We start from the raw sequence: 27,707 nt of genomic DNA, 5'->3' as shown, positions 1-27,707 counted from the left end.
ATAAGTCAGCATTCCCTTAGAGTCAAACACCCCAAATGCATTGAATAGCAAATAAATGCAATGCTGTTGTAGACATATATCTCAAGTGTTCTGTAAAGTCAATATAAAAGGCCATGTAAAATATTACATTCGTTTTTTTGGACAGGTAAGAGAGAGGTGCGTTCCTTTGATCTCCCCCGACATGAACATGGGGTCCATGCAATCTAGAATCACTGAGACGACCATACCCCCCATTGAACTTGACATTTAAAATGGTTTAAGGTCAGGGTAAGGTTTAGGGTAGGGACGTCCCAAGGATCCAACATAGCACTGACCATGAACATGGTGGGTGTGTCCTAACCAACCGTTCTATGTTTTCTTAGCTAGGTAGCCTTTTAAAATGCCCGAACTCAAAACGCTTCTTTTTCCAAGATGGCGTCGATGAAGGATAGCGACACCGGCCTGTGGCTCCATAATAAACTAGGATCAACAGACGAACTTTGGGCGCCTTCTAGTATTGCTTCACTCCTCACCGTTTCAGTTATCGACAATATACGGTTGTGTTTTTCGAGTTTGTCGCCTCCGGTAAAGCTAAAACTCTTGCTCGGGATGCTGCATCTTCCCAGGCGGACTGTTGATGAGGTGGGTACGCGAGTTGCTATATGACTGACTGAGTACTAGCTAGCCACTGCTACTAGCTATTTTAAATGGGATTCTGCAGCAAGCAGCCTTGACCAAGTTGTTGGCTGATGCTTCCTGAGCGGGAAGTATAGTACACCATGTTTACAAGCTAACCGTTTCCATTGTACACTTATCTAGCTGCATATGGCTCAGCCTCTTCGCTCCGGGAGACCTGTACCGAAGCGCCAACAGTGTTTAAGTGTCTACAGCCAGGAGGTAGTTAGTTAACTAGTCAGAATGAGTCTAACCGATAACTAGCTAGCTAACTATCGGTTAGGCTCATTCTGTCCAGTCTCATAATTTGTTTACCTAACGCACATGCCTTGCTTTCACAAACACCAAGTTAGCTATCTAGCCTGACATGTAGCATTGATCCTGTTTGTAGTGTAGTCGTGATTTTTTTTCGTCATCTGATATGTCTGAGAATCATTCAAATGCTCAAAACTTCTCGGAGCTTTGTCAGTCCAAGTGGTTTCGCATGCCTGCCAGCCAGCTTGAGCCATTTTGGAGGGCGTAACCAGCGAGTTAAGTCACAACTCAAAACTGGGAGACAGCCTTTAAAATAGTTTTTGCTCCTTTTAAATAGTCTAGTAGCTAAACGTCCTATTACACTTTGATACAGTCTAGCTCCTTACTTAGCTACAACTGGTGTTGTAAACCAGGTGCACTATAGTTTCTTGCTTTGTTTACCAATTATATTTCCGTGATTAAGTGATTGAATTAGCTACTTTTATACATTTAGACTTGTCATTTCAATTTCATGACCATAACAAAATCTACATCCTGTCATGTATTATCACTGTCATTAGTCCACAGCTCTTTATTCTCCTAAATTACACAATTCAGTCTCTGCTGCCTACTGTTCGACCATGTATTGGGCCTACATCTTTACTATGTCCAACTGTTCAGAAGCCTGATAGCTGCCAGAATGAAACTTGCCCTGCTCCTATTGCTGAACTGTGGGACTCCTTCTGGGGGCAGAAGCTCAAAACATTGGGCAAGATTGTGTGGGGGTCCTCTATGATGTGCTTGGCCTTGTCACTTGCCCGTCTATCATAGAGGCCCTGAAGTCCCCTGCACTGCACCTTGCAGAACTTGGACCCCAGGTTTACGGTCCTCCTGAGGATGCCCCTGTTAGCTACTGACAGCCCACCATACCAGGCCAGGAAACAGAAAGTCAGCACACACACTATATGGCAGGTGTAGTAGTTGGATGTATTCCATTTCTGTGCCCTGCTCTAACCGCCACATCCACCTCCCTCTTATGCCCATATACACCATTCCCCATGGATATTCTATAATCAATTTCTTTCTATACCATGTTCTATACCATTTCTATAAATGGTATTGAACAGACAGCCATGCATACTGTGAGCCATGCATGCATGCAAAGCCTAAAGACACATTACCATTCCACAAGATTGGACGATAACGTTTAAAAAGAATCTTGCTCTACTAACCTCCACAATCACCTCCTTTGACCGTGCAGATGAAGGAGGCCCTATCAGAGATCATCCAGCTGGCCACGGTGGACTCTGAGCCCTGGGTACTGATGGTGGCAGACATCCTTAAGTCCTTCCCAGAGACAGGCTCCCTCAACCTGGACCTGGAGGAGCAGAACCCTAACGTACAGGACATCCTGGGCGAGCTCCGGGAGAAAGGTGGGTACACTACCATAGGCTAGGGGTCATAAGTCAAGGGTAAAATGAGAGCAGCAGGGATCATGGTTCTAGCTTTACAACTGGAATGACTATGATTATGTAAACAGTGCTCAGGGAATTTTTAGTATGGGGATGCATGTTCCAGCATGTTGGTGCTGCTCTAACATCACCTGTTGGTTGGCCATGTATCAGAGTCCTTGTCCTTGTGTACTTTTTCTTCATCACTTGTGAACATGCTTGTGCAGGTACTTGTTGGCTCCACCTGACTGTCTCCATCACACTTCTGCTTTTGCTTGCTCTTTGGGGTCTAGGTTTGAGTTACTGTAAAAACACTGTGTCAACCGCTTATGTAAAAGGCTTTATAAATACATTTGATTGATTGATCTCCCCCTGCAGTGAGTGAGTGTGAAGCGTCGGCCATGCTCCCTCTGGAGTGCCAGTACCTGAACAAGAGCGCCCTGACCACCCTGGTGGGCCCACTCACACCCCCCGTCAAACACTTCCAGCTCAAGAGGAAGCCCAAGAGCGCCACCCTCAGGGCAGAGCTGCTGCAGAAATGTAAGAAAAGACACTTCACTCGATCCGCCCACCTGGGTACATGTCAATAGTCTAAAGTGGTCTCATCTTCTTCATCTATCAAGCGTCTCAGATTAGGAGTGCTGATCAAGGATCAGGTTCCATGTAATGTTATTCGTTATGATCTAAAAGGCAGAACTGATCCTAGATCACAACTCCTACTCTGTGATGCTTAATGAATATGTCCCTGATCTGAAAAGCAAAGGATAAGTTAAAGCGCTATGGCGGATGCTTATTTGGGAGTTGCTTTCACTTGTCCAGTCCAGTTGTTTTTCACACATCAGTGCAGATGAAGGAAAGCAGATGAAAAAATGAAGCTACTTTAGACCGTTCAGATGCTCCCAGTGCTTTTCCTGGATCAAAAAGGGGCTTAGGTGGTGAGCGTGGCGGAGGGGTGTGGCACGGTCAGCCCGTCGGCGTGGCTGAAATCGGTCAAGGCCCTAGGCAAGAATGTTTTTGAGGCCCCCATCTTGGCGGCGGAGATTATTTCAGTGTTTTAAAACCAATTTCTTGCAGGAATTTCTTTCACATTTTGCCATGGAGTGGAGAGAATTTGAGCAGTTAAGCAAATTCAAGTCAAATCTTATGTCACATGCGCCGAATACAACAGGTGTAGACCTTACCGTGAAATGCTTACTTACAAGCCCTTAACCAACAATGCAGTTCAAGAAATAGAGTTAAGAAAATATTTAGTAAAAAATTTAATAAAAAGTAACACACTAAAATAACAATAACGAGGCTATATACAGGGGGTACCGGTACAAGAGTCAATGTGCGGGGGTACAGGTTAGTCGTGGTAATTTGTACATGTAGGTAGGGGTAAAGTGACTATGCATAGATAATAAACAGCGAGTAGCAGCAGTGTAAAAACAAAGGGGGGGGGGGGGGGGGGCAATGGGTCAATGTAAATAGTACAGGTGGCCATTTGATAAATTTTTCAGCAATCTTATGGCTTGGGGGTAGAAGCTGTTAAGGAGCCTTTTGGACCTAGACTTGGCGCTCTGGTACCGCTTGCTGTGCAGCAGCAGAGAGAACAGTCTATGACTTGGGTGGCTGGAGTCTTTGACAATTTTTTGGGCCTTCATCTGACACCGCCTAGTATATAGGTCCTGAAAATCAAATACAAGTTTATTGATCGCGTTCCTAATGTTTTGTACACTCATTGTACACTGGTGTGTATGGATAGAAAAGTCATTTCCAGAGACTGCTCCCTCAACCTGGAGCTGAGAGAAAATATTGCAGTTTTCAAGTAAATTTCCTGCAATTCTATGCATGTTGCCATGGCTAATGCTGATGTATTGAACATTCATTAATTTTCCCAAGATTATCATAAGACGTGAACAAAATGCATCAGTGATTCATATTTTCCTTTAACTTTCTGAAGAGGCAAAAGCACAGGAATTCCCCTGTCTGTGTGTGCGCGCGTTTGTCGAACACTTTGTGGAGCCGTTAGCGATGATGCTAATGTAATGATGGCTGTCTTCTGGTAGATGGAAAGGCTTTCTCAAAAACCTCAATTAAATGTTAGCGGCAATATGTAACTTTTTGGGCGACCTGACTAAATTCAAATATAAATGTGAGTTGTAGATCTATCATTCTACTTGAAAGCAAGTCTAAGAAGCGGTATATCTGTTCTATGTGCGCTATTTCTATGTCTCATATTCTGTTTTTGTTTTTGTGTCTTTTACTTTCAGTTTTGTACACCAGCTTCAAACAGCTGAAACAACAATATTTTTGATTATGGAAAATATATTTCACAGCGGTTTAGATGTTACAATGATTCTCTACAGTATACTAGCTTATTTTGTCACATAAACTGAAATTAGGCGAACTATTAGAGTTTTAGAAACCCGTAAATGGCAGAGCGATTTCTGCATAGTGCAACTTTAATTACAAAGTAGCCTATGTCTACCTGGCAGAATGATATCATGATTAGTGGCCTTTTGTTTTGCAAACTCTGCAATCACATGAGCGCTACAGCAACATCGCTAACCAAACAATGGTCTCATGCTGCACTGACATTAAAGGGTAACTACACCCAAAAATCTAGATTTCTTAGATTTTTCCCAGACCTCAAAAGTGGTCTCCTGATGTGGATTAAGCATTGTTGTGGACTTAGAACATCCAATGTTTTTGTTTTTCTATTTAAAAAAGTGTGATTTAGAGAACCTGAAACTGGAAGAAAAAAACTGAAACCTGGAAAAACAGGTTGGGGGGGAGGAATCAGGCAAATAATAAAACCGATTTTATAGGGCCCTAACTTTGTGCTCGTTTACTGAATGTGAATGGTCTTTTTCACATTAGTGAATGGTCATGACTCATGTTCATTACAGCATGCACTGGAAAACGAATATGAACGTTTCTTATTGGACAAGTTCATGTAGTCCCTCCCTGTTTGTCTTCTTCTGTTTGGTGCCAAATGAACAGCACCCTCCGGTATTCACTAGGAGCCTAATGGAAGCAAACAGGATGAAACTGGGAGGAACTTTACCTAAATTTGTCCAATAGAAAGTCTTATTTTCATGTAAAACATTTTCCATTGCAAAATATTTTTCTACGATGTGCACTAATTAATACAACCTTGACTCATTGTTCTGTTATGTTTTCAGCCACAGAGACAGCTCAACAGCTGAAGAAGGCAGCGGGAGTGCCTTTCCACGCCAAAGGAAGAGGCCTGGTCAAGAAGATTGACACCACCAGTGAGTTTGACACACACACACACACACACAGCTATTACAATACTCGTTGTTGCTAAGACTATGCATATAAATAATAATAATAATAAGCCATTTAGCAGACGCTTTTATCCAAAGCGACTTACAGTCATGCGTGCATACATTTTTTTTGTGTATGGGTGGTCCCGGGGATCGAACCCACTACCTTGGCGTTACAAGCGCCGTGCTCTACCAGCTGAGCTACAGAGGACCACATATTAACTCTTACACACACATTTATACCCACTGGTGTCTGATTGGCTGCTGCGATATCATGTTTTATACTCTCCCTTCCAGCACCCCTCAAGGGGATCCCCAAAGCCCCGTTCCGCAGCCCCACCACCCCCAGTATTTTCAGCCCCCCTAGCAACCGCACACCCATCGCCCCCGCACGGACGCCCCTGCGCAAGGAGAGGGGAGTCAAGGTAACGAAGGGGCCTTTAACAAGTGACCTTGTTTTCTTTAAAAGGAATAGTTCACCCAAATAACACAATTATATTGGTTGCTTCATCCTGCAAGCAGGCTATGGACAAGGTAAGACGGCAATCCATGCTTTGGTTTTGTTTTCTGACAGTGGCCATGTAAACAAAACCAAAGCGTGGATTGCTTTCTTACCTCGGCCATAGACTGCTTATACAGTAAGGAAACCAATATTTAAAAAAAAATGAATTTCACAATAGACAGGAAGCAGGGTTTCCGTTAGGAAAATGTGGTGCTGGACATTTGACCGGTGGCATTTTAATTTACCGGACATTTGAGAAATGTACTGGACCCAAATGCATTGGGTGCGTAAACTGATTAGGGCGTCCACCCACGGTGCTCAGAATAACTGGAATCACATTGCAATTATGGTAATTCATCTTAACAGAACATGCAACTTGAGGATGCAACGACGTGCATCCTTCTTCTCAAATTCCGATGCGCACTTTGAAGATGTTAGAATAACAGTCCACATTGACTTTTCCTCAGCCAACAAGATGAGTAACAAACAGCAAAATCACTAGCTTATGTCAATCTACTATCCCCCATAGTAGAAACGTTTACCTTTTCTATTGGTCAGCTTGTCGTTCTGTGCGAGAAAGAAATAGCCTATTCCAAACAGACTCTGGGACAGTTGTGGGACGACAGATCCCAAATTCATTCAACCAGTACAAAAAAACACTAAAAAGCAATGAGGCTGATGCAACCGATCAGAACGTTTAGCTTAAAATGTTGATAAACTATTATTTCCTCACATTATAAGCGCAGCAATGTGCGCACGGCAGTAGGCTACGCGCGAAAATTCATTTCATAATGCAATTAGTGGGAAAACACAGTTGTCAAAAGCGAGGGAGATCTAAAGATGCAACAACTAGCATGGTTTGCCTATATGACGAAGATTGTGCCTTTGGTTACTGGACAATAAAAAAAAAAAAATGTTTATTTGAAAACCAATAGAACATGAGAGAAATGGGCTACTTGTTTCAATGGCATATGGAAGTCTTTATAAATTAATTGCCTCCACATTTATAGGAACAGATTTTGGTTAGGCTACTTTAAAGCAAGGTAAGAAGTGCCTCATAATATGAAGTAAAACGTTCATGTTTCACACAATTAAGTATATGTTTTCCAAATGAATACTGCTTCCAGCTCACATTGCAAAGTGTGACGCGCTGAAGCCTGCCTACCGTTGCCAATGCACTTGACCAGTTGAGAAATAAAAATAGTAGGCTAGCTCTTTTTAATTCTGGTCATCAAAACTGTTTTTAACATGCGATTTCATTTAGAGTTGTTGCGCAATGATTGTGCTTATAAAAGTTTTTCACTCCAACAGGAGCTGTAGCAGCAGCTCTCACCCCGTTTGACAGATTTGAAACTAGACTCTGTATCTGTAAGCTGTGCCTGTACACATGTGATAGCCTAAATTAGAATCATAATGACCAACGAAAATACACAAGTGCAATTTAATTCCCCCCAAAAGTATGCAAATGAACCCATAGACCGATAAGTATTTCTGGTCAAATGTATTTACATCGACCGGTATTTTCATCGATGAATAGGCAAAAAAACATTATTTAGCAATGGGATTAGTAAATTTTTTTGCAGAATTGCGGCCATTTTTATTTATCGTCTTTCCAAAAAAATAACTGCCAGAAAGCCGGCTATTACCGGCTAACGGAAACCCTGATGGGAAGCTGTATTGAAAGGAATTATGTCATTTTAAATTGATGGTTCAATGTGTTAAGCGAATCTGATGCACATCATTGTCTGTTCTTTAGTTGTTAGACATCTCAGAGCTCGATATGGTGGGAGCTGGTAGAGAGGCAAAGAGGAGGAGAAAGACTTTGGGTAAATGCATTTATTTATAGTTTTGATCTATCTCTATCTAGCTAGCAGTCTTCACTATTATTCACCTTCCTTCAGACTCACTCATTCTTGTTAATCTCTTTCTCTCGTGGTACAGAAACAGAGGCTGGGGAGAAAGCTGCCAAAGAGGAGGCTGTGGTGGAGAATGCTACACCAGACTATGCTGCTGGACTGGTATCTACCCAGGTAGGAAGACACACACTGTCACACAATGTAATGCAATTTACAAAGCGGTATTGCATTGAATTGTAACCCATTCAACGGGTGTTTCAGAAACTGGGTGCGTTAAACAACGAGAGTGCCCTGCCGTCTACGAGTTACCTGCCTGCTACCCCCAGTATGGTCCCCTCCTCCTCCTACATTCCCAGTTCAGAGGCACAGCCAGGTGAGAGACGCAACTTCAAACACCTACATACCTGTTACTCAAATCTCAGGGTTACCCTCCATTTGGTCCTATATGAAGTTGGTTTTGCAATATGGCACGGTAGTATCACAGTGTACACACTTACTTACTTACTTACTTACTAGTAAGCCTTGGACAATTAAAGCCTTGTCCGAGCCAGAACGGCCTATATGGCAGTAGGCTATCTCCTGTTTCTGTAGCGATTGATAGAGCGATAGTCTCAGATGTCGTGAACTGAGTCTTCATTATCCTCCTTTTCTTTCTCTAGCGAATGCGGGCGGTTCAGGGCGTGACGCCCTGCAGTCGGGTCGACAGCCTGAGGAGTCGGCCACACCCAGTGCCGCCGCCACCACCACCCTCCCTGGCCAGTTCAAACAAAGGACGCCCATGTACAACGCCAGCAACACGGCCGCCAGCCCCACCGCCCCCGCCTCCCCCAGCACGCCAGCCAGCACCCCCGCCAGCAGCAACGGCCCCTCGGCTGCCGCCACGCAGCCCGAGACCCCCGCCACACAGCCCCCCACTACCCCCCAGTCCACCACCCCGACTCCCACCCCCACGCCCCAGCCCAAAAAGAACCTCTCGCTCACTGTGAGTTGGATAAAGGCATCTTTGGGACTCTGTTCCAATATTCACGCCACTATACTACTTAGAATGAAGCAATATATTGGGCATGTATTCTAAGATGAACTTGTGTCATGCTTACATTGACTGTAGAGATTGTAGTTCAGTATTTGGAATGGTGGTTTGGCATGCAAAGGTTGTGAGATATGTAGTTGTTTTGTCTTAGTTGAATGCACTGACTGTAAGTAACTCTGTATTAGAGCGTCTGCTAAATGTCTAAAATGTAAATGTATGCAGTGTGGTGTAACCTCTGTGCCATGTGTTGTGGTCCCCCCAGAGAGACCAGATGTATGCTGCTCAGGAAATGTTCAAGACCGCCAACAAGGTCACCAGACCAGAGAAAGCTCTCATCCTGGGCTTCATGGCCGGATCCAGAGGTACTGTACTGCTTTCTGCAAATACTCCCATTTCCCTAGATGAAGTCCACCTAGCATATGAGTTTTGTACTGTTGGAATAGCACTGTTTTAGTAACAAGTAACAGCTTTTTGCAACAGAGAATAAATATTCCCTCAAGTACAGTGGAGGCTGCTGAGAGGAGGATGGCTCATAGTAATGGCTGGAACGGAGCAAATGGAATGGCATCAAACATGTATTTGATACCATTCCACTGACTCCGCTCCAGCCATTACCACCAGCCCGTCCTCCACAATTAGGGCGCAACCGACCTGTGCTGGAGTATGTCCACTTAGTGGCATACTGTATGAGTTTTCAACATACTAGTAAAGATTTAGGAATGCGTGGGTGTGAATATGTGCAAGTGCTCTGGTGGAGTCTGAGCAGAACTGGCTACACACACCTTAAAACACTCTTACCCCCACTGCGAGTTCTCCTGCTACTACACACACAAACCACATCTCTTAAATGTATCCCCTCCTCCAGAGAACCCGTGTCCGGAGCAGGGAGACATCATCCAGATCAAGCTAAGCGAGCACACAGAGATCCTGCCCAAGGCGGACGGCACGGGCAGCACCACCATGCTGGTGGACACAGTGTTTGAGATGAACTACTCCACAGGACAGTGGACCCGCCTCAAGAAGTACAAACCCATCACCAACACCTCCTGAGTTGGCTGCCGGCCTGCCTGCCGGGACTAAATACACACACATTTACATACACACGCAAGCATCAACACACGCAGGCCAAATCCTCCTCGGGTGGCCAGGGACTTGTCATACTCACACACTTGTGCATACACACATGGGCCAAATCCAGCACGTGAGAGGGGCTGGGGTGTGGTTGAGTGGGGTGGGGGTGGGGACGCAGGTTAAGAAGGCATGGATCCCTCTTTCTCAAAGTTCCTTCATTGCCAAAAGGCAGGGACCCTCAAGACTTGTTTCCGTTGGTTCGTTTTTCTTTTCTGTTTTAGTCAGGTCACCTCAGATTTCTGAATGTTTGTGTGCTAGAGGAGTCCGTATACCTTCTTTTTCATAAGACACCAGTCAAGACCTGCTTTACTATGAAAAGGTACAAGCATGCCACAAAAATATTACAACTGTCTGTGTTTTTCATTGTGAGAATGACGTTTACTGTATTCTTCCTACTTTGTCAAAGAAAAAAAAAAAAGGATGATTTGAGAAAATTAAGTAAATAAAGAGGCCAAACCCATCAGTGAAAATGTGACAGAGAGAGGGATGATGGGTTTCCTTTTTGCTGTCAAGTTCTGTTTTGGAATATTCCGAATAATGTTTTTCCATCCTTACCAAGAATGAAAAGAAAATAAAGCTCCCGAGTGGCGCAGTGGTCTAAGGCACTGCATCTCAGTGCTTGAGGTGTCACTACAGACTCCCTGGTTCGATTCCAGGCTGTATCACAACCGGCCGTGATCGGGAGTCCCATAGGGCAGCGCACAATTAGCCCAGCGTCGTCCGGGTTTGGCCGGTGTAGGCCGTCATTGTAAATAAGAATTTGTTCTTAACTCACTTGCCTAGTTAAATAAAGGTAAATTAAAAAAATACAAGCGAAAACATGTTCAGATTCCTGAGTGTTAAACATAGTCCTTCAGAACCTCTCTCTCCTGACTCTACTATTCTATTTCTGAGCACATGACTAAAGGTGTTCTTCGATGGTAAAGACTTTGTTTCAAAACGTTTTGCTACGGTGTGCACTAGTGAATACACCCCAGGGTTGGTGTCAATCCCATTTCAGTCAATTCGGGGTATGAATTCCAAATCAAGTATACAAGCAAATGATTAATCAGATGAACTCTTTAAAAGGTCTTTACTAATCGAACCAGAGAAATGCACAAAGACAGGAATCAAGTAATACAGTATTCTCATTCGAAAATACTGGCCTTTAGGATCTGCATTCCTGTCATTTTGCAAAAGATGAACAGATAGACATTGGTAATAAGATCTATTGGAGTGAGTGGGACTTTCATAGTGCAAAAGTCAATCATGGCTGACTAGACATTCATTGTGCCAATAACATTAGCTTTCAGTGCAGAACAGAAGAGCATAACAGAAAAACAAAAGACATTCATTCTTCAGTGAGAGGTGATTGAACCATACATTTACATTGGGATAAGTTCTGAATAGTGTGTACCAGAGATATATATTGAGTGCACAGCTCAGGCTAGAATTTGCCCATAACAAACACACCCCTGTATCAGCAGTTAGGGACATTCTTCCTACTTCATCCCCATAACCACAGATCTAGGATCAGATTATCCTACACCCAATTCTACCATTCCCTATTAAAAATGGCTACGGGCAACCTCCCTCCGAGCCAGCGTGGGGCACGTTCAGCAGGGCACAACGTTTAGATAGAAATATGTTATGTAGAACAAACATGCCTCTGACAATGTAAAATAAGGAATCATGTCTGTTCTATTCATGACATTTCTATGCAACGTTTGACCACCTTTGCCTACTGAACCTGGCCTAGTGGTACATAAAGCGTCTTAGAATGGGAGTGCTGATCTAGGATCAGGTCCTCCCTGTTTATGTAATCTTGTTTATTATGATTTAAAAGGCCAAACTGATCGTAGTAGATCAGCACTCCTACTCTGCAATGCTTTATAGATACAGGCCCAGGTCAGTCGGCTCCAGGGTCTCTCCAGCCTCCGAAGGTCTTCTCCAGGTAGAGGGCCATGGCCAGGGACAGGCGGTCCTGGAGCTTCCCAGTCACCACCTGCACCCCCAGGGGTAGACCCTCTACACTCAGCCCCAGAGGGCACTGGGTCACAGGCAGCCCCAGGATGTTGATGACCCCTGGGGATGGACGGATAGAGGAAGGGATGCAAATGAGAAAAAGTATGTTGTATTCATTCATTCAGTTATGTGGTGTACAGACAACTCATTCTCAGTCACATTTGTGACCACAGCCCTAATCATTGAATCAATGCGTGATTTTCCTGAAAGTTTGAATACCTCAAGTTATATTAAGATTTGGTTCATAGTTAGATGTATCTCCATTGATATTATTATTAGATATTGGTTTCCAGACTCTCTCTCACCTGTGTAGGCGAAGTTGAAGGGTGTAAAGAGGGGGTGGTGGTGTTTGGGGGCGAGGCGAGGGTGGGTGGGGTACAGGAGAACCCCGTCTGTACCCAACAGCTCCTCAATCTCCTTCTGGAGCTTCTCTTTCTGCTTCACGATGAAGGGAGAGGGCTTGGATGAGCTGGTCATCTCTACCAGGGCCAGACCTGGAACACACATGAACACGCACCAGAGCAACAGAATGACCATGATTCCAGAGATAACACATCAGATTGATGTACAGTCGTGGTCAAAAGTTTTGAGAATGACACAAGTATTGGTCTTCACAAAGTTTGCTGCTTCAGTGTTTTTAGAAATGTTTGTCAGATGTTACTATGGTATACTGAAGTATAATTACATTTACATTTTTACAAGCATTCCATAAGTGTCAAAGGCTTTTATTGACAATTACATTAAGTTTATGCAAAGTCAATATTTCTTTTTCAAGACCTCTGCAATCCGCCCTGGCATGCTGTCAATTAACTTCTGGGCCACATCCTGACTGATGGCAGCCCATTCTTGCATAATCTGCTTGGAGTTTGTCAGAATTTGTGGGGTTTTGTTTGTCCACCCGCCTCTTGAGGATTGACCACAAGTTCTCAATGGGATTAAGGTCTGGGGAGTTTCCTGGCCATGGACCCAAAATGTTGATGTTTTGTTCCCCGAGCCTTATGGCAAGGTGCTCCATCATGCTGGAAAATACTCCAGAATGTTATGAAGAGTGATCAGAAGAATTGCAATTAATTTCAAAGTCCCTCTTTGCTATGAAAATGAACTTAATCCCCCAAAAACATTTCCACTGCATTTCAGCCCTGCCACAAAAGGACAAGCTGACATCATGTCAGTGATTATCTCGTTAACACAGGGGAGTGTTGACGAGGACAAGGCTGGAGATCACTCTGTCATGCTGATTGAGTTAGAATAACAGACTGGAAGTTTTAAAAGGAGGGTGGTACTTGAAATCATTGTTCTTCCTCTGTTAACCATGGTTACCTGCAAGGAAACACGTGCCGTCATCATTGCTTTGCACAAAAAGGGCTTCACAGGCAAGGATATTGCTGCTAGTAAGATTGCACCTAAATCAACCATTTATCGGATCATCAAGAACTTCAAGGAGAGAGGTTCAATTGTTGTGAAGAAGGCTTCAGGGCGCCCCAGAAAGTCCAGCAAGCACCAGGACCGTCTCCTAAAGTTGATTCAGGTGCGGGATCGGGGCACCACCAGTGCAGAGCTTGCTCAGTAATGGCAGCAGGCAGGTGTGAGTGCATCTGCACGCACAGTGAGGCGAAGACTTTTGGAGGATGGCCTGGTGTCAAGAAGGGCAGCAAGGAAGCCACTTCTCTCCAGGAAAAACATCAGGGACAGACTGATATTCTGCAAAAGGTACAGGGATTGGACTGCTGAGGACTGGGGTAAAGTCATTTTCTCTGATGAATCCCCTTTCCGATTGTTTGGGCCATCCGGAAAAAAGCTTGTCCGGAGCAGACAAGGTGAGCGCTACCATCAGTCCTGTGTCATGCCAAGGGAGTGGGCTCACTCACAATTTTGCCTTAGAACACAGCCATGAATAAAGAATGGTACCAACACATCCTCCGAGAGCAACTTCTCCCAACCATCCAAGAACAGTTTGGTGACGAACAATGCCTCTTCCAGCATGATGGAGCACATTGCCATAAGGCAAAAGTGATAACTAAGTGGCTCGGGGAACAAAACATCGAAATGTTGGGTCCATAGCCAGGAAACTCCCCAGACCTTAATCCCATTGAGAACTTCTGGTCAATCCTCAAGAGGCGGGTGGACAAACAAGTTTAAATAGCTGGCCGCTAGACTAACTTACCAATCTAAAAACATTTTGCTGACATTAGCTAATTGAGTGACTGCTGATACACATCCACATTTTTTAATTGCACCTTGTGTATTCTATTATTCTAACTCACAACAGTAAGTTGAGACCACGACTGAGTTTTTTTGGGTCAACTTGGTCCGCGGGCCTACACAAGGGGGGCATGGGCTGCCAGTTACCCATCCCTGACCTATATCATCATGACAAGAGTGGACCTTGATACTAAAGATACCAGATAGTAACAGTTGACTCTGAATCAATTGATCAAAGCGCCACTATAGCTCTCTGATTACTAGAATACACCCTTTCTGGGACTATAGATAGGTTTACAAGGTCACTCAGATGACTGGCACCACTTAAACAAATCCCTAGACCCGAAATAACTATTACTAGACAGGATTGTGAATATGTGTCTCTGTTGTTACCAATAGCAGCCATGGTGTGAGGGGACCTTCCCATCATCCACTTGGCCAGCTCCCACACTGGCCACACCGGCCTCCCTGGTTCCCCCATCAGCACTTGGAAGGGTGTGGGGGGCTGCGAGAAACACATACACACACGTATCCACACTGAACAAAAATATAAACGAAACATGTAAAGTGTTGGTCCCATGTTTCATGAGCTGAAATAAAAGATTCCCTACCTTTATTATTTTGGGTATCTGTGAACAACAGATGCATATCTGTATTCCCAGTCATGTGAAATCCATAGATTAGGGTCTAAGGAATTTATTTCAATTGACTGATTTCCTTATATGAACTGTAACTCAGTAAAATCTTTGAAATTGTTGCGTTAATATTTTTGTTCAGTATAGTTAGAATGGCTGTATTAGTGAGGCCTCATAATACCCCATAAACCTAATGAAGGAGACGCACACACACACAAACCCTATGGGCCATGGTCAAAAGTAGTGCACCATGTAAGGAATAGTGTGCTATTTGGATGCAGCAGCAGTTGACCCACCTTGCCCTCCTTGTCGGGGAGCCCCATGTACGTATCCCAGATCTGGAAGCCATATTTGAGCCCAGAGAGATGCACCTCCTGAACCTTGACCCCTAGGTCAGCCTCCAGCCGCTCCACCACCTGGTAGAAATACAGATATGTCTTTGTGAATCTACATTTGCGCGTGTGTTGTGGGTCTATGAGGCATTCTACTCACCCTCCTCTGGACTTGAAGGAGTTGTTCGTCTACAGCACTCACTAGAGGAGAGCCACCATCGTGAGGGATAGAGAAGAAACGCAGGTTCCTCAGATTCACCTCAATGGACAAAGACAATCTGTACAGAGACATGGAGAGTTAGGACAGTTAAACATGTGCTCAAAATGTCATGGTTTTGATGTACGCTAAATTACCTAAAGTATGTGGACACCTGTTCGTCGATCATCTCATTCCAAAATCAGAGGCATTAATATGAAGTTGGTCCCCCCATTGCTGCTCTAACAGCCTCCACTCTTCTGGGAAGGCTTTCCACTAGATGCTGGAACATTGCTGCGGGGACTTGCATTAGGGAGGTCGGGCACTGATGTTGGGCGATTAGGCCTGTCTCGCAGTCGGCTTTCCAATTTATCCCAAAGGTGTTCGATGGGGTTGAGGTCAGGGATCTGTGAAGGCGAGTCAAGTTCTTCCACACAGACCTCGACAAACCATTTCTGTTTGGACCTCGCTTTGTGCACGGGGGCATTGTCATACCGAAACAGGAAAGGGCCCCAAACTGTTGCCATAAAGTTGGAAGCACAGAATCGTCTAGATTGTCATTGCATGATGTAGCATTAAGATTTCCCTTCACTGGAACTAAGGGGCCTAGCCCGAACCATGAAAAACAGCCCCAGACCATTATTCCTCCACCAAACTTTACAGTTGGCACTATGCATTGGGGCAGGTAGTGTTCTCCTGGCATCCGCCAAACCCAGATTCGTCTGTCGGACTGCCAGATGGTGAAGCGTGATTCATCACTCCAGAGAATACGTTTCTACTGCTCCAGAGTCCAATGGCGGCGAATTTACACCACTCCAGCCGACGCTTGGCATTGCGCATGGTGATCTTAGACTTGTGTGCGGCTGCTCGGCCATGGGAACCCATTTCATGAAGCTCCCGACGAACATTTATTGTGCTGACGTTGCTTCCAGGGGCAGTTTGGAACTCGGTAGTGAGTGTTGCAACCAAGGACAGACGATTTTTACGCGCTTCAGCACTCGTCAGTCCCGTTCTGTGAGCTTGTGTGGCCTACCACTTTGCGGCTGAGCCGTTGTTGCTCCTAGACATTTCCACTTCACAATAACAGCACTTACAGTTGACCGGGGCAGCTCTAGCAGGGCAGAAATTTGACAAACTGACTTGTTGGAAAGGTGGCATCCCATGACAGTGCCACGTTGAAAGTCACTGAGCTCTTCAGTAAGGCCATTCTACTGCCAATGTTTGTCTATGGAGATTGCATGGCGGTGTGCTCGATTTTATACACCTGTCAGCAACTCATTTGAAGGGATGTCCACATACTTTTGTATATATAGTGTAACTTCACAAAACGTAGTTGTGTGGACATTAAACTTATTTGCATTTTTGTATGTCTATAAAAACTACCCATGTACCATTGGTAGTAAGTTGTTTCTAGTTAGATGTGTTGAAGCCTTTACTGAGAATACAGTGTTGGGTGTTTTAGTCTGTTAAAGGTGTGATGGGTTGTGTACTTGTTGTGTTACTACGAACACTGTGTTGACTGTTCATGTGTGTTAGGGTGGTGGTTGTTGGTGTGTTACAGGGTGTTTTGGTGTGTTATGGATGTAGTTGTGTACTTGTGTGTTTTGGTTGTGATTGGTTGTCATGTGTTAGGGTTGTGATTGGTTGTCATGTGTTAGGGTTGTGATTGGTTGTGTACTTGTGAGCGTTGGGTCCAGCCATGATCCTGAGCATGGGCAGAAGGTCCTCAGCATAGCGACACATGGGGCCAGTACTGAGGTAGTCCTCATGACGACCAGAGGCAGGGGGGTACTGACAATCATTAGATATTACACCTACAAATAACACAGGATAACATGGTCAATGGCACACACACGCACTAGCACCTACATATACACCAACACAAGGGGTACTCTTTACTTACCTGGTGTGGTTTTATGGCCAAAAATGCCATTGAAGAAGCACGGCATACGGATACTTCCACCGATGTCAGAACCTATCCCGATCACTGATGCTCCACCCCCAAGTATACTACCCTCTCCACCTGGAGACGACAGGAAAGGAGGAGGGGAGTAGAAAGACTGAGATAGAGAATGTAAGTAAGGCTTGTCCGAGCCAGAAAGGCCCATAGAGGCAGGAGCTTATTTTCTGTTTCTGTAGCGTGAGGTAGCTTGATATAACAAGTAATTAACAAGTAATAGCAGTCCTATTGTTATGGACATCTACCTGTGTTGTCATTACATCAGCACAGCTGTAATACTATTATAACACATACTATCCCATGTTATTACAATGTTATTACCATTTTATAACACCTTGTAAACCCTAAAATACCACACCTGAGCTGCCGCCTGGTGTCCTCTCCAGGTCATACGGGTTGTTGCAAATGCCATATAGGTGGTTGTGGGACTCACACCACATGCAGAGCTCGCTTGAGTTTGTGACCCCTAGGGGGATGGCCCCGGCCCTCTTCAACAGGGCCACGGGAGGGGCGTCCCCCACTGAAAGGACCCCACGCCGGGAAACCACGCCTGCGGTGTTAGGCATGCCTGGAGGACAGAGGAAAGGGTGGGGAGAAGATGAACATACAGGTGGAACTGTAAACTAGGAGAGTGCAATGGCTTGGGTCTGTTATGTTTGTGCGCTAAGCTGGCAGATATTACAGATATTCAGAAAAGTATATATTTGAATAGGGACAGATGAACTTCACTGATGCGTATCTAGTGGGAATATCATCAAACAATGTAATGTGTATTTGATGGAAAAGAGGCAGAGGGAAAGTTGTTGATGGATGAGTGCTGTTGTGGTGAGACCATAGGACTATAGGAGAGGGTCTGGGTGTGTGTCTATGTGTGTAGGATTGGTCTACCTATAGCAGTGTGTCCCAATCCTGGTCCGGGAGACCCAAAGCGGTATCCTTTTTTAATTTTGCCCTAGTACTAACAGGCCTGAATCACTAATTAAGGCTTGGTGATGAAGTGATAAGTGGAATCAAGTGTGTTAGTGCTAGGGCTTTGGGTCCCCAGGACCAGGATGGGAAAACACTCACCTATAGGGTAGGTCTACACACTCACCCAGCCTCACTGCAGGGTACACAACTACAAGAGTAGTACACAGTATGGGAGAGGGTCTAGGTCAGCCATTTTCAAACCTCTCCTCGAGGACCCCCAGACGTTTCACAATTTTGTTTTAGCCCTGAACTAGCTCAAGGGCTGGATGATTAGATGACAAGTTGAATCAGGTGTGCTCGTTCTGGAATAGTTCAAATAGATGAAACAGCTGGGCGGTCCCAGAGGAGAGGTTTGAAAAAGGCTGGTCTAGGTGAACTATTCCATACTCAAAAATGTATGCACGCATGACTGTAAGTCGCTACCCTGTAGAGCGAAGGCCTCTTTGACAGTGAGGGGGACCCCCAGCAGAGGAAGTCTATCCTCCAGAACATCCTCTCCCCCAGTCTCCTCCTCAATCAGCTTGTCCACCTGAGCTGCCTCTAGCAACGCTGCTGCAAACCTGGAGGGAAAGAAAGAAAGAAATACAAGTTTGGTTTTGTGTCAGAACGTAGTGGAAGTATGGTGAGACAGCAACATGAGATTTGTAAACATATGACAATTAACCAGTCTAGTCCTGGAGGACTTGTACTTGCCTGTCCTGCACCATAGCATTGAGCAGCGGGTTCACCTCCTGAATCCTGTCAATGTAGGCCTGCACCACCTCCACACTCGACACCTGCACCAACCAACATACAGTATAGACAGTAGTGTGCCTGTGTGTGTGCATCAACTCCATTTCAAGTCCAGTCAATTCAGAGTAAACCAATTTCCAATTCAACACTTTTCCTCATTGAAAAGCATTGAAGAGTATTGGAATTTGTGTAGTCCTAAACTTCCTGAATTGACAATTGGAATGGAATTGACCTCAACCCTTTTTAATATGGAGAGCACAGCACTAGGCTACAGTAGCCTAAGAACCAATTTATGCTTGATCTGAAAATGTGGTCTGAGTCGCCATATGGATGCTGTGCCGCTATGCGGCGCCTCCTGAGGCACGCAGAGGCCAAATTGGGCTCTGTACTGCAAAGCTGTGCGCCTCTCAAATTTCGTAACAATGTGGAGGGCTCTGTATAGCTCCGCATTGACATTATTGGTTGTATGAACACAAACTGACTTAATTGACAACTTCCTTCACAACAGATCTGCGCTGCTCGACGAAGCACAAAAAGTATGAATGCCCCGACTTCTGAAGAGGCCATATCACCGTAAATGCTGCAGGCCTCAGATTGACCATGTAGCGCCTTTAGGTAATGGACAGGTGCTGAGTGCAGTCACAGCCCAACTGGACTACTGCTCCCAAAGAGCAACGCAGTAGCCTATCATGCAGCAAATAGGCTACTCACTCTTTACCAAGCCGTTGCAGAACCCTGTCCAAATATGGTGGATAAATGAAGATAGCTCACTCAATACTTTTACCATTGTCTGCACCATATAGGCCTACGCAAATAGACACCACGGAAAAGTAGTCTCTCGGGTAAAATAGATGAGAACATATAACCAGGTACGGGGTAGCCTACGGACCTCTCTCCGACGAATCCTTTGCGCGAGCTGCATCGCAGACATCATTAGCAGGGGGTTGGTGACCGGTAGAAGTTTGGTGAATCCACCGGACAGCCGCGGAGCGAGGAGCCGAAAGAGCGCAAAGAGCACGCCCATGCACGCACTCAGAATCCATGCCTGGGCCCGTTCTAGGCGGGTCAGCGCCATGATCACAGCTTTGGTCACCACCACCGCACTAACTACTTTGACAGCTGGACACTGTCGTCGTCTAACATAACTCCCGGCATGCAACGTTTTATTATGGTTCTTATCTATAAATGGGTTGGAGTTTAAAAGCATCCGACCTCGCTATCAGTTTCACGTGTAAACGGAAAGTGACAACTTTCGCGAGAATTTTACTTCTCGGTATCCGAGATTAGGTCAACCGTGGCTAAATTTTAAACCAATAAGAAATGGCCAAGTGTGTGAACATTCATTGTAAAAGGTTAATGGTTAACTATTTGCCATCGTGCGCTTCGATACGTAGACTGAGAATATAACGCACTGTATTGAATACATTAAATGTAAGGTATCAAGCAAACCACATAAAGCAAATAAATGTACAACGTAGTAGACAACAAATGATTATAGTGACACCGATCACAAATCACTATTTGTTTAGCATAATCCGCTCTTCTAAACGAGTGTAATCAAGTGTCATTTGTACATTGCACACAGGGTGGCAGTATTGCTATGCGTAAAAACATGATGCGCACTCAGACAACCAGAGCAGATGTCAGTGGATTAGGAAACCATGAAGGCTGCATTTTAACCATCGAAAATGCTTTCCACTATTCCACGTTCCAGAATTTCCCACAATATCTACAGGAATCAAACTGTACTTGCTTTTCTTTTGAATGTGTTACTTGTATGCTTATGCTTATATAGGCTATAATTTAGCGGTAATGTGTAGATATAGCATAATATTCTAATGTCATTTAACATAAAATACAAAAATATGTTAGATGACATTTTTTCTAATTCCACCTGAAATGGGATTGTCTCAGTAGTTTATTGCAAAATAAGAACTGTATGAATGAAACAATGACTGTACAGTTTGAAGGATTTTATTGCAATGATTCAGGGAAAACAAAGTGTATACAATATAAACTTAGTCTTTAATGTCTGCTAACAACCAATATAAAGGAGTTACATTTACATTTTAGTCATTTAGCAAAAAATATTTACTAAAAAACTAAAGTAAAAAAAAAGTTACAATAACAAGGCTATATACAGGGGGTACCGGTACCGAGTCAATGTGCGGGGTACAGGTTTATTGAGGTAATTGAGGTAATATGTGCATGTAGGTATGGCTAAAGTGACTATGCATAGATAATAAACAGCGAGTAGCAGCATCGTATAAAAAGGGGGGGGGGTCAATGCAAATAGTCCGGGTAGCCATTTGATTAACTGTTCAGCAGTCTTATGGCTTGGGGGTAGAAGCTGTTATGGAGCCTTTTGGACCCAGACTTGGCGCTCCGCTACCACTTGCCATGCGGTAGCAGAGAGAACAGTCTATGACTGGCTGGAGTTTTTGACAATTTGTAGGGCCTTCCTCTAAAACCGCCTGGTATAGAGGTCCTGGATGGCAGGAACTGGGCCGTACGCACTACCCTCTGTAGCGCCTTGCGGTCAGATGCCGAGCAGTTGCAATACCAGGCGGTGATGCAACTAGTCAGGATGCTCTCGATGGTGCAGAATACCTCATGATAAACTGTGGACAATACTATTTACCAAAAGATTTGAAGTCAGAAGTTTACATGCACCATAGCCAAATACATTTAAACTCAGTTTTTCACAATTCCTGACATTTAATCCTAGTAAAAATTCCCTGTTTTAGGTCAGTTAGGATCACCAATTTATTTTAAGAATGTGAAATGTCAGAATAATAGTAGAGAGAATGATTTATTTCAGATTTTATTTATTTCATCACATTCCCAGTGGGTCAGAAGTTTACATACACTCAATTAGTATTTGGTAGCATTGCCTTTAAATTGTTTAACTTGGGTCAAACGTTTCGGGTAGCCTTCCACAAGCTTCCCACAATAAGTTGGGTGAATTTTGGCCCATTCCTCCTGGTGTAACTGAGTCAGGTTTGTAGGCCTCCTTGCTCGCACATGCTTTTTCAGTTCTGCCCACACAATTTCTATAGGATTGAGGTCAGGGCTTTTTGATGGCCACTCCAATACCTTGACTTTGTTGTCCTTAAGCCATTTTGCCACAACTTTGGAAGTATGCTTGGGGTCATTGTCCATTTGGAAGACCCATTTGCGACAGCTTTAACTTTCTGACTGATGTTGCTTCAATATATCCACATAATTTTCCTTCCTCATGATGCCATCTATTTTGTGAAGTGCACCAGTCCCTCCTGCAGCAAAGCACCCCCACAGCATGATGCTGCCACCCCCGTTCTTCACGGTTGGGATCGTGTTCTTCGGCTTGCAAGCCATATCCTTTTTCCTCCAAACATAACGATGGTCATTATGGCCAAACAGTTCTATTTTTGTTTAATCAGACCAGAGGACATTTCTCCAAAAAGTACGATCTTTGTCCCCATGTGCAGTTGCAAACCGTAGTCTGGCTTTTTTACGGCGGTTTTGGAGCAGTGGCTTCTTCCTTGCTGAGCGGCTGTAGTGTAGGTTATTCGTAGGTGTTATCGTCAATCAAGGAGTCTGCTTAGACTGGATCGTGTTCAAAGGCCTTTATTCAAACCACGAGGTTCCAGCGTAAGTACGGACACAATATCCGGAGAACCAGACCCCAAATAAATCTTGCTGTATTCTAACTCTCCGTCGTTGCTCCCCCCTTTATATAGCCTTCCAAGAGTTGAATAGCTCCCTCTACTGTTCAATCCCCGTATCTTACCACCCACTTCCTGTTTGTCATATGTGACGTCACGCTAAAACCTTCCCTCTTGATAGCAATAATCAACCTTCCATTTCTTCATGAAAAACCGTTAACAAAGACATAATTTTAATATACTACATATTCCCCCCTTCGAGACAAAACTAAAAAGTCTCGACAACAATAGGATTATGACCAGTACCAATTTATCTTATTGAGTATCTTTAACCTTAAACCAAAAACATTCTTCTCTAGAGTGTAAATACCTTTCTATGAAATAACTGTTTATGAAGTATGAATACATTACTATGACATATGAAGAAATCTCTATGGAGTGTAAGAGCGAAAAACTGTCTGGCAGCCATCTTTTCAGATGTCCATCCATCAATCAAGACAGTAAAATTCTCTTACGGTCCCTCTGCCCCAGGCAACCACCTCGGTACTCCAGATAACCTCATAAACCATGTAAATACATTTGAAACTATAATACAATTAACTACACATGTAAGCCCCTGTAAACAAAATCCTATCCAGAAACATCCACTCTCAGGCTGGTCAACCCATAGGACCTGAAAGGGAATCTCTCCCTGCCTAAACGTCCTTTCCCTAAACCCCATCGAAATAAACAAAAGCATCTAAGATCCTCATCTGCATTCAATAACATCAAACATCATTCTACTAAAATCAATACCTAAGAATATGACACAATTATGTATTACACATCAAATATGTCTATATTTCATTGCAGACACTGGAATGTAGTCCACTACACTTCATCTCCTCCGTAGTCTCGACTTCCAATGGACTTGTTAATGATGAAATCGGCCACACCCTCCTTGTTTCATCTCCTCCAGTCATATTGTCCCTTCATATTGTCTTTGTTTGAGTATTCCAATCTCCACATGTTCTCCCAAATGCCTCTGGAAGAAAAAGAAAAAGACCAAACAGTATCTTTTCCAAAAAAACACTTTCAAATTAAACATCACTATCCACTAAGACTATAAAACTGATATATAAATGATGCATGAATCACATAAACCCATTCCCCCCTTGATTCATAAATCATACTAAAAATCACACTAATATTGAAAAAAAAAAATTGTAAAATGATCAAATAATCAAAAAGGATATTTATCCATCAGTAGTCCATCTAGACCCCCTCGTCCATCTTCGTCCAGATCAGGAACAATCAACAATGGCATCTGAGTGTTGTCTCCAGGCATCACAACACCAACCCATCTTAATATCATAGCTTTTGCAAAGGTCAGTAACAAAGTACAAAAGCAAAACATCACACACAGCGCTATCAGAGCTGCGATTAAAATCTGAACCATCACTGCTCCTATTGGGCCTAACTGATCTTGCAACCAAGACTTCGCCGACCATCCAGCTTTCTCAGATCTTCCAAATGCATCCCTGATATTCTTCAAAGCATCTATAACACTTGTGATATTATCGGAACTATCTGGGATCAAAGTATAACAATCATCCCCCGTCAGATTCATAGCCAAACATAAGCCACCTTGTCTTGCCAAAATATAATCAAGAGCCATGTCATGTTTCAACAACGTCAGTCTGTGACTTCTTTGAGCATTTGACAGAAGGTGAAACCCTCTTATTGTTTCATTTGCAAAGCCCTGCAACGTATATGTAATATTATCAATATGATCTGCTAAGAATGTTACACCATACCATGGAAAAAGACCAAGTCCCCACTTCTCTCCCAGACTTATTCTCCAATGGTAGGCTTCAAGATTAGTAAATTTAGCCATGTCTCGTTTAACCCTATTTTCAACAGTAGTTTCAGATTGATCTGGGGTCGGTGCTACTCCTCTTCTTATTGTAAAAACCTCATATGGAAGCTTCAACGTGGACATGTAACAACACCCTTTCCATCCATAGGGTAAAAATATATATGCTTTATCACCACAAACCCACCAAATATCTCTAAAATTCCCAATAGTTGCATTGATAGGGAAAAATTGATCCATCACCATCAAAGTCCTGCCCTTCTTACTACCTGGTGCATAAAAAGTTACATTATATTTGTCACCTTTACCCTTTCGTCCGTGTTTACCGAACGTCAACATATACCCATCACAATCTGATATTCCCATGAACATACCATTTACCTCATCTGTATTATTAGAACAAATACAAGTTTTAGCTCTCACTGCTCTCACCTCAAATGCTTCAGGGATCACTGTCACCTGACTTTCTTTACCACCCACCATATTCACATAGGGAAATTCATTTAACCAAGAACACTTATAACTAGGCTTATACAAATGGTGTGACAACGACATGTCTTTATCTGTCAATACTCGTTGATGATACAACAGCCATCTCAACGCATAGGCCTGACACCCACCCGCCAATGGTTGAGCGATCGTCTGTAAAATTGAACCCCACGTCTCTGGTGCTGGAATTCTCAACAGACATGGACCCTCAAGATTCCTCACTGATCTTACAGCATGAGTTAATTGCTGAAACCAAAGATTTCTCCCTGCCCATTGATCTTTAATTTTCAAAACCGCCGAATCAAATCCATATGCTTTCCATTTAGCGTCTCTTTTCCCTACCGAGCGGGATTGATCAGATGTATCTTCTGATGTTAAGTTGAACCCAAAAAACCCATCCTGTTCTTCCATGATATTATCCTGTACTATTTCAGATGAACCTATATTGTTTTCAATGACTACTTGCTGAGTCATTTCAGTTACATCGTTTACTTTTAGAAAAGTTGTTGTTGGTGTCGGTATCATACCTCCTACATTTGTTATTGCCGTCGTACCCCCAAATCCTTCCAAAGTCACCATTAAAGTAGTTGATTTAGTTAATGTCTTTTGTTCTAACATTGGTGCTGACACTATTGGATCCCTTGTAATCGAATGCGCTATATTTATGGCTTTACCAACTGTCAATGTTGAAAGAGTTAAATTGCTTCCCACTGTTGTTCTAACAGACTGACGTGTTGGTGTTATTGTTGTTATTACATTCCTAGTTTTCGTAACGTTTTGGTCTGACTTTTCTCCTAACTGGTCTAGGCCTACTTTGCCTAACTGAATCACTAGCTTCTCCTTTACCAGAGTTGCCCTTGGTGGCCTCTGCTGCTTCACATCCCACTGAAATATTCCCTGTTGCTTCTGGGACGTATTGGAAATCAATTTCTCCAAATCCTCCTTCCTTTCCATCCCCTGCATAGTCATCTCTGGCATAATCAGAAGTGTCATCATTATCAACGTTAATCCCAACATTGACAATCTCTCCCTCTTCCTGTTCTCCCCTATCTCCATCTTCTCTCTCTACGCGTGGCACCTCTTCTGTAGGCGCTTTAACACAATGTGACAAATGATACCACGTAGGAGACCCCTTAACCTGGACAGCTGTTCCAGTACTACGAACCACTTCAAATGGTCCGTCACGACGTTCGTTATACCACTTCCTTCTGAATACCTTACGAATACTTTGTCTCCCGGTTGTACTGTATTCCTTTTATCCTCCTCAGGCGCCTTCTGCACCTCTTCTTGTCTTTGCCTGTCAGAAACATATGTGGACAACTTTTTATGAAAATTGGCCATATATGTAACGTCACGCTCTCATTTCATCTTCCAACAGGGCCAAGCTTGGACCCTTTCCGCTTGTTCGCAAACAAGGCGTTGGCATCCTTCTTCCTGTTACCAACTCATGGGGTGTCATACGTAGATCACGTAACTCACTTGAGCGACACACCATTAGTGCTAAAGGAAGCGCCGCTATCCAGTTTAGACCTGTATGTTGACAAATCTTCACAATGCGGTTCTTCAAGACACCGTTCATTCTTTCACACATCCCCTGACTTTGTGGGTGATAAACTGCTCCAAGACGTTGCTTAATTCCCAATTTTTGCAACATCAATTTTACTGATTTATCCACAAATTCTCTTCCATTGTCTGAGGATATTCGATCGGGTAATCCCCACCTGCTTATGACCTCTTTACATAAGAACTTGGCAACCGACTGAGCATCCTTACGCTTGGTTGGACAAGCTTCCGTCCATCGTGAAAATCTATCTACAACCACCAACATGTATCTTTTCCCATCAACTGGTTGTATCATATCAACAAAGTCAATGACCAACTCACGATAGGACCCCTGGGTGTAGGAATGTAACCTGGATGAACAGGTATCCCTCTTCGAACATTATTTTTAAGACAGATAGTGCATCTTCCTATCAAATAATCAATTTGTTCAAACAAATATGGAGCCCAAAAACCATATTCCTTTGTGATCTTTCTGTGAACCTCCCCCCTCGCAACATGAGCTAAGCCATGTGCTTCTTGAATCATCAGACCTAGAAGGTCTAGAGGCGCTACTATCAACCCCTCATGGTTTCTCCACAGACCAGTAGCATCTTTGACCGCTCCTCGGTCTAGCCATAACTGTTGGTCGATCATAGAAGCGGCTTCTTGCATCAAAATTACATCTCGAAGTGTAATTTTGTCTTCCAAGTCCACTACATGAGTGACCAGAAAAACTTTCCCCAATTTATCCGCTCCTGCGACGGCTTTTGCAGCTTCATCAGCAGCTTTGTTCCCTTGTGTCACTCTTGACATATCTGTCTTGTGAGCTGCACACTTAGCTATCGCTATCTCTGTAGGCTTCATCATAGCATGCAACAATTTCATTATTTGTGCATGATGTTGTATCGGAGAACCATCCGATTTCTTGAACCCTCGACCTTTCCATACCGCCCTCAAACAAATGACATACACTATGTGCATATGCTGAATCAGTGTATATGGTTACTCGCTTAC

General features: G+C 43.7%; 2 protein-coding genes across 2 annotated transcripts; one reads left to right on the top strand and one right to left on the bottom strand.

The window, feature by feature from the left end:
* Nucleotides 1–318: 318 nt before the first annotated feature.
* On the top strand, nucleotides 319–10,753 carry nelfa (negative elongation factor complex member A). The gene is made up of 11 exons (XM_045225555.1): nucleotides 319–621; nucleotides 2,150–2,321; nucleotides 2,718–2,879; nucleotides 5,507–5,596; nucleotides 5,909–6,036; nucleotides 7,870–7,939; nucleotides 8,055–8,143; nucleotides 8,231–8,342; nucleotides 8,629–8,951; nucleotides 9,262–9,361; nucleotides 9,865–10,753. The coding sequence occupies exons 1-11, from the start codon at nucleotides 412–414 to the stop codon at nucleotides 10,047–10,049; spliced, it is 1,641 nt and encodes a 546-aa protein (XP_045081490.1). The 5' UTR covers nucleotides 319–411; the 3' UTR covers nucleotides 10,050–10,753.
* Nucleotides 10,754–11,185: 432 nt separating this feature from the next.
* Nucleotides 11,186–20,380, bottom strand: LOC121572205 (fatty-acid amide hydrolase 2-A). The gene is made up of 11 exons (XM_041884140.2): nucleotides 20,050–20,380; nucleotides 19,122–19,204; nucleotides 18,852–18,988; nucleotides 17,818–18,027; nucleotides 17,403–17,522; nucleotides 17,178–17,313; nucleotides 15,464–15,581; nucleotides 15,268–15,387; nucleotides 14,730–14,841; nucleotides 12,440–12,628; nucleotides 11,186–12,194 (listed from the first exon to the last, which is right to left on the bottom strand). The coding sequence occupies exons 1-11, from the start codon at nucleotides 20,365–20,367 to the stop codon at nucleotides 12,019–12,021; spliced, it is 1,719 nt and encodes a 572-aa protein (XP_041740074.2). The 5' UTR covers nucleotides 20,368–20,380; the 3' UTR covers nucleotides 11,186–12,018.
* Between the last annotated feature and the right edge of the window lie 7,327 nt (nucleotides 20,381–27,707).

This window comes from Coregonus clupeaformis, chromosome 16, assembly GCF_020615455.1.
Source record: "Coregonus clupeaformis isolate EN_2021a chromosome 16, ASM2061545v1, whole genome shotgun sequence".
In the NCBI taxonomy this organism is placed as follows: Eukaryota; Metazoa; Chordata; class Actinopteri; order Salmoniformes; family Salmonidae; genus Coregonus; species Coregonus clupeaformis.
This window is presented reverse-complemented; position numbering and strand designations above follow the sequence as displayed.

Coding starts and splice junctions, on each gene's coding strand:
- LOC121572205 (XM_041884140.2), bottom strand. CDS start 20,367: ATGCTTTTAAACTCCAACCCATTTATAGATAAGAACCATAATAAAACG. Junction 19,205..20,049: donor AAAGGATTCGTCGGAGAGAG/GTCCGTAGGCTA, acceptor TGGTTGGTGCAG/GTGTCGAGTGTGGAGGTGGT. Junction 12,629..14,729: donor TCACACCATGGCTGCTATTG/GTAACAACAGAG, acceptor TGTGTGTTCCAG/GTCTGGCCCTGGTAGAGATG.
- nelfa (XM_045225555.1), top strand. CDS start 412: ATGGCGTCGATGAAGGATAGCGACACCGGCCTGTGGCTCCATAATAAA. Junction 7,940..8,054: donor GAGGAGGAGAAAGACTTTGG/GTAAATGCATTT, acceptor CTCGTGGTACAG/AAACAGAGGCTGGGGAGAAA. Junction 8,144..8,230: donor CTGGACTGGTATCTACCCAG/GTAGGAAGACAC, acceptor CGGGTGTTTCAG/AAACTGGGTGCGTTAAACAA.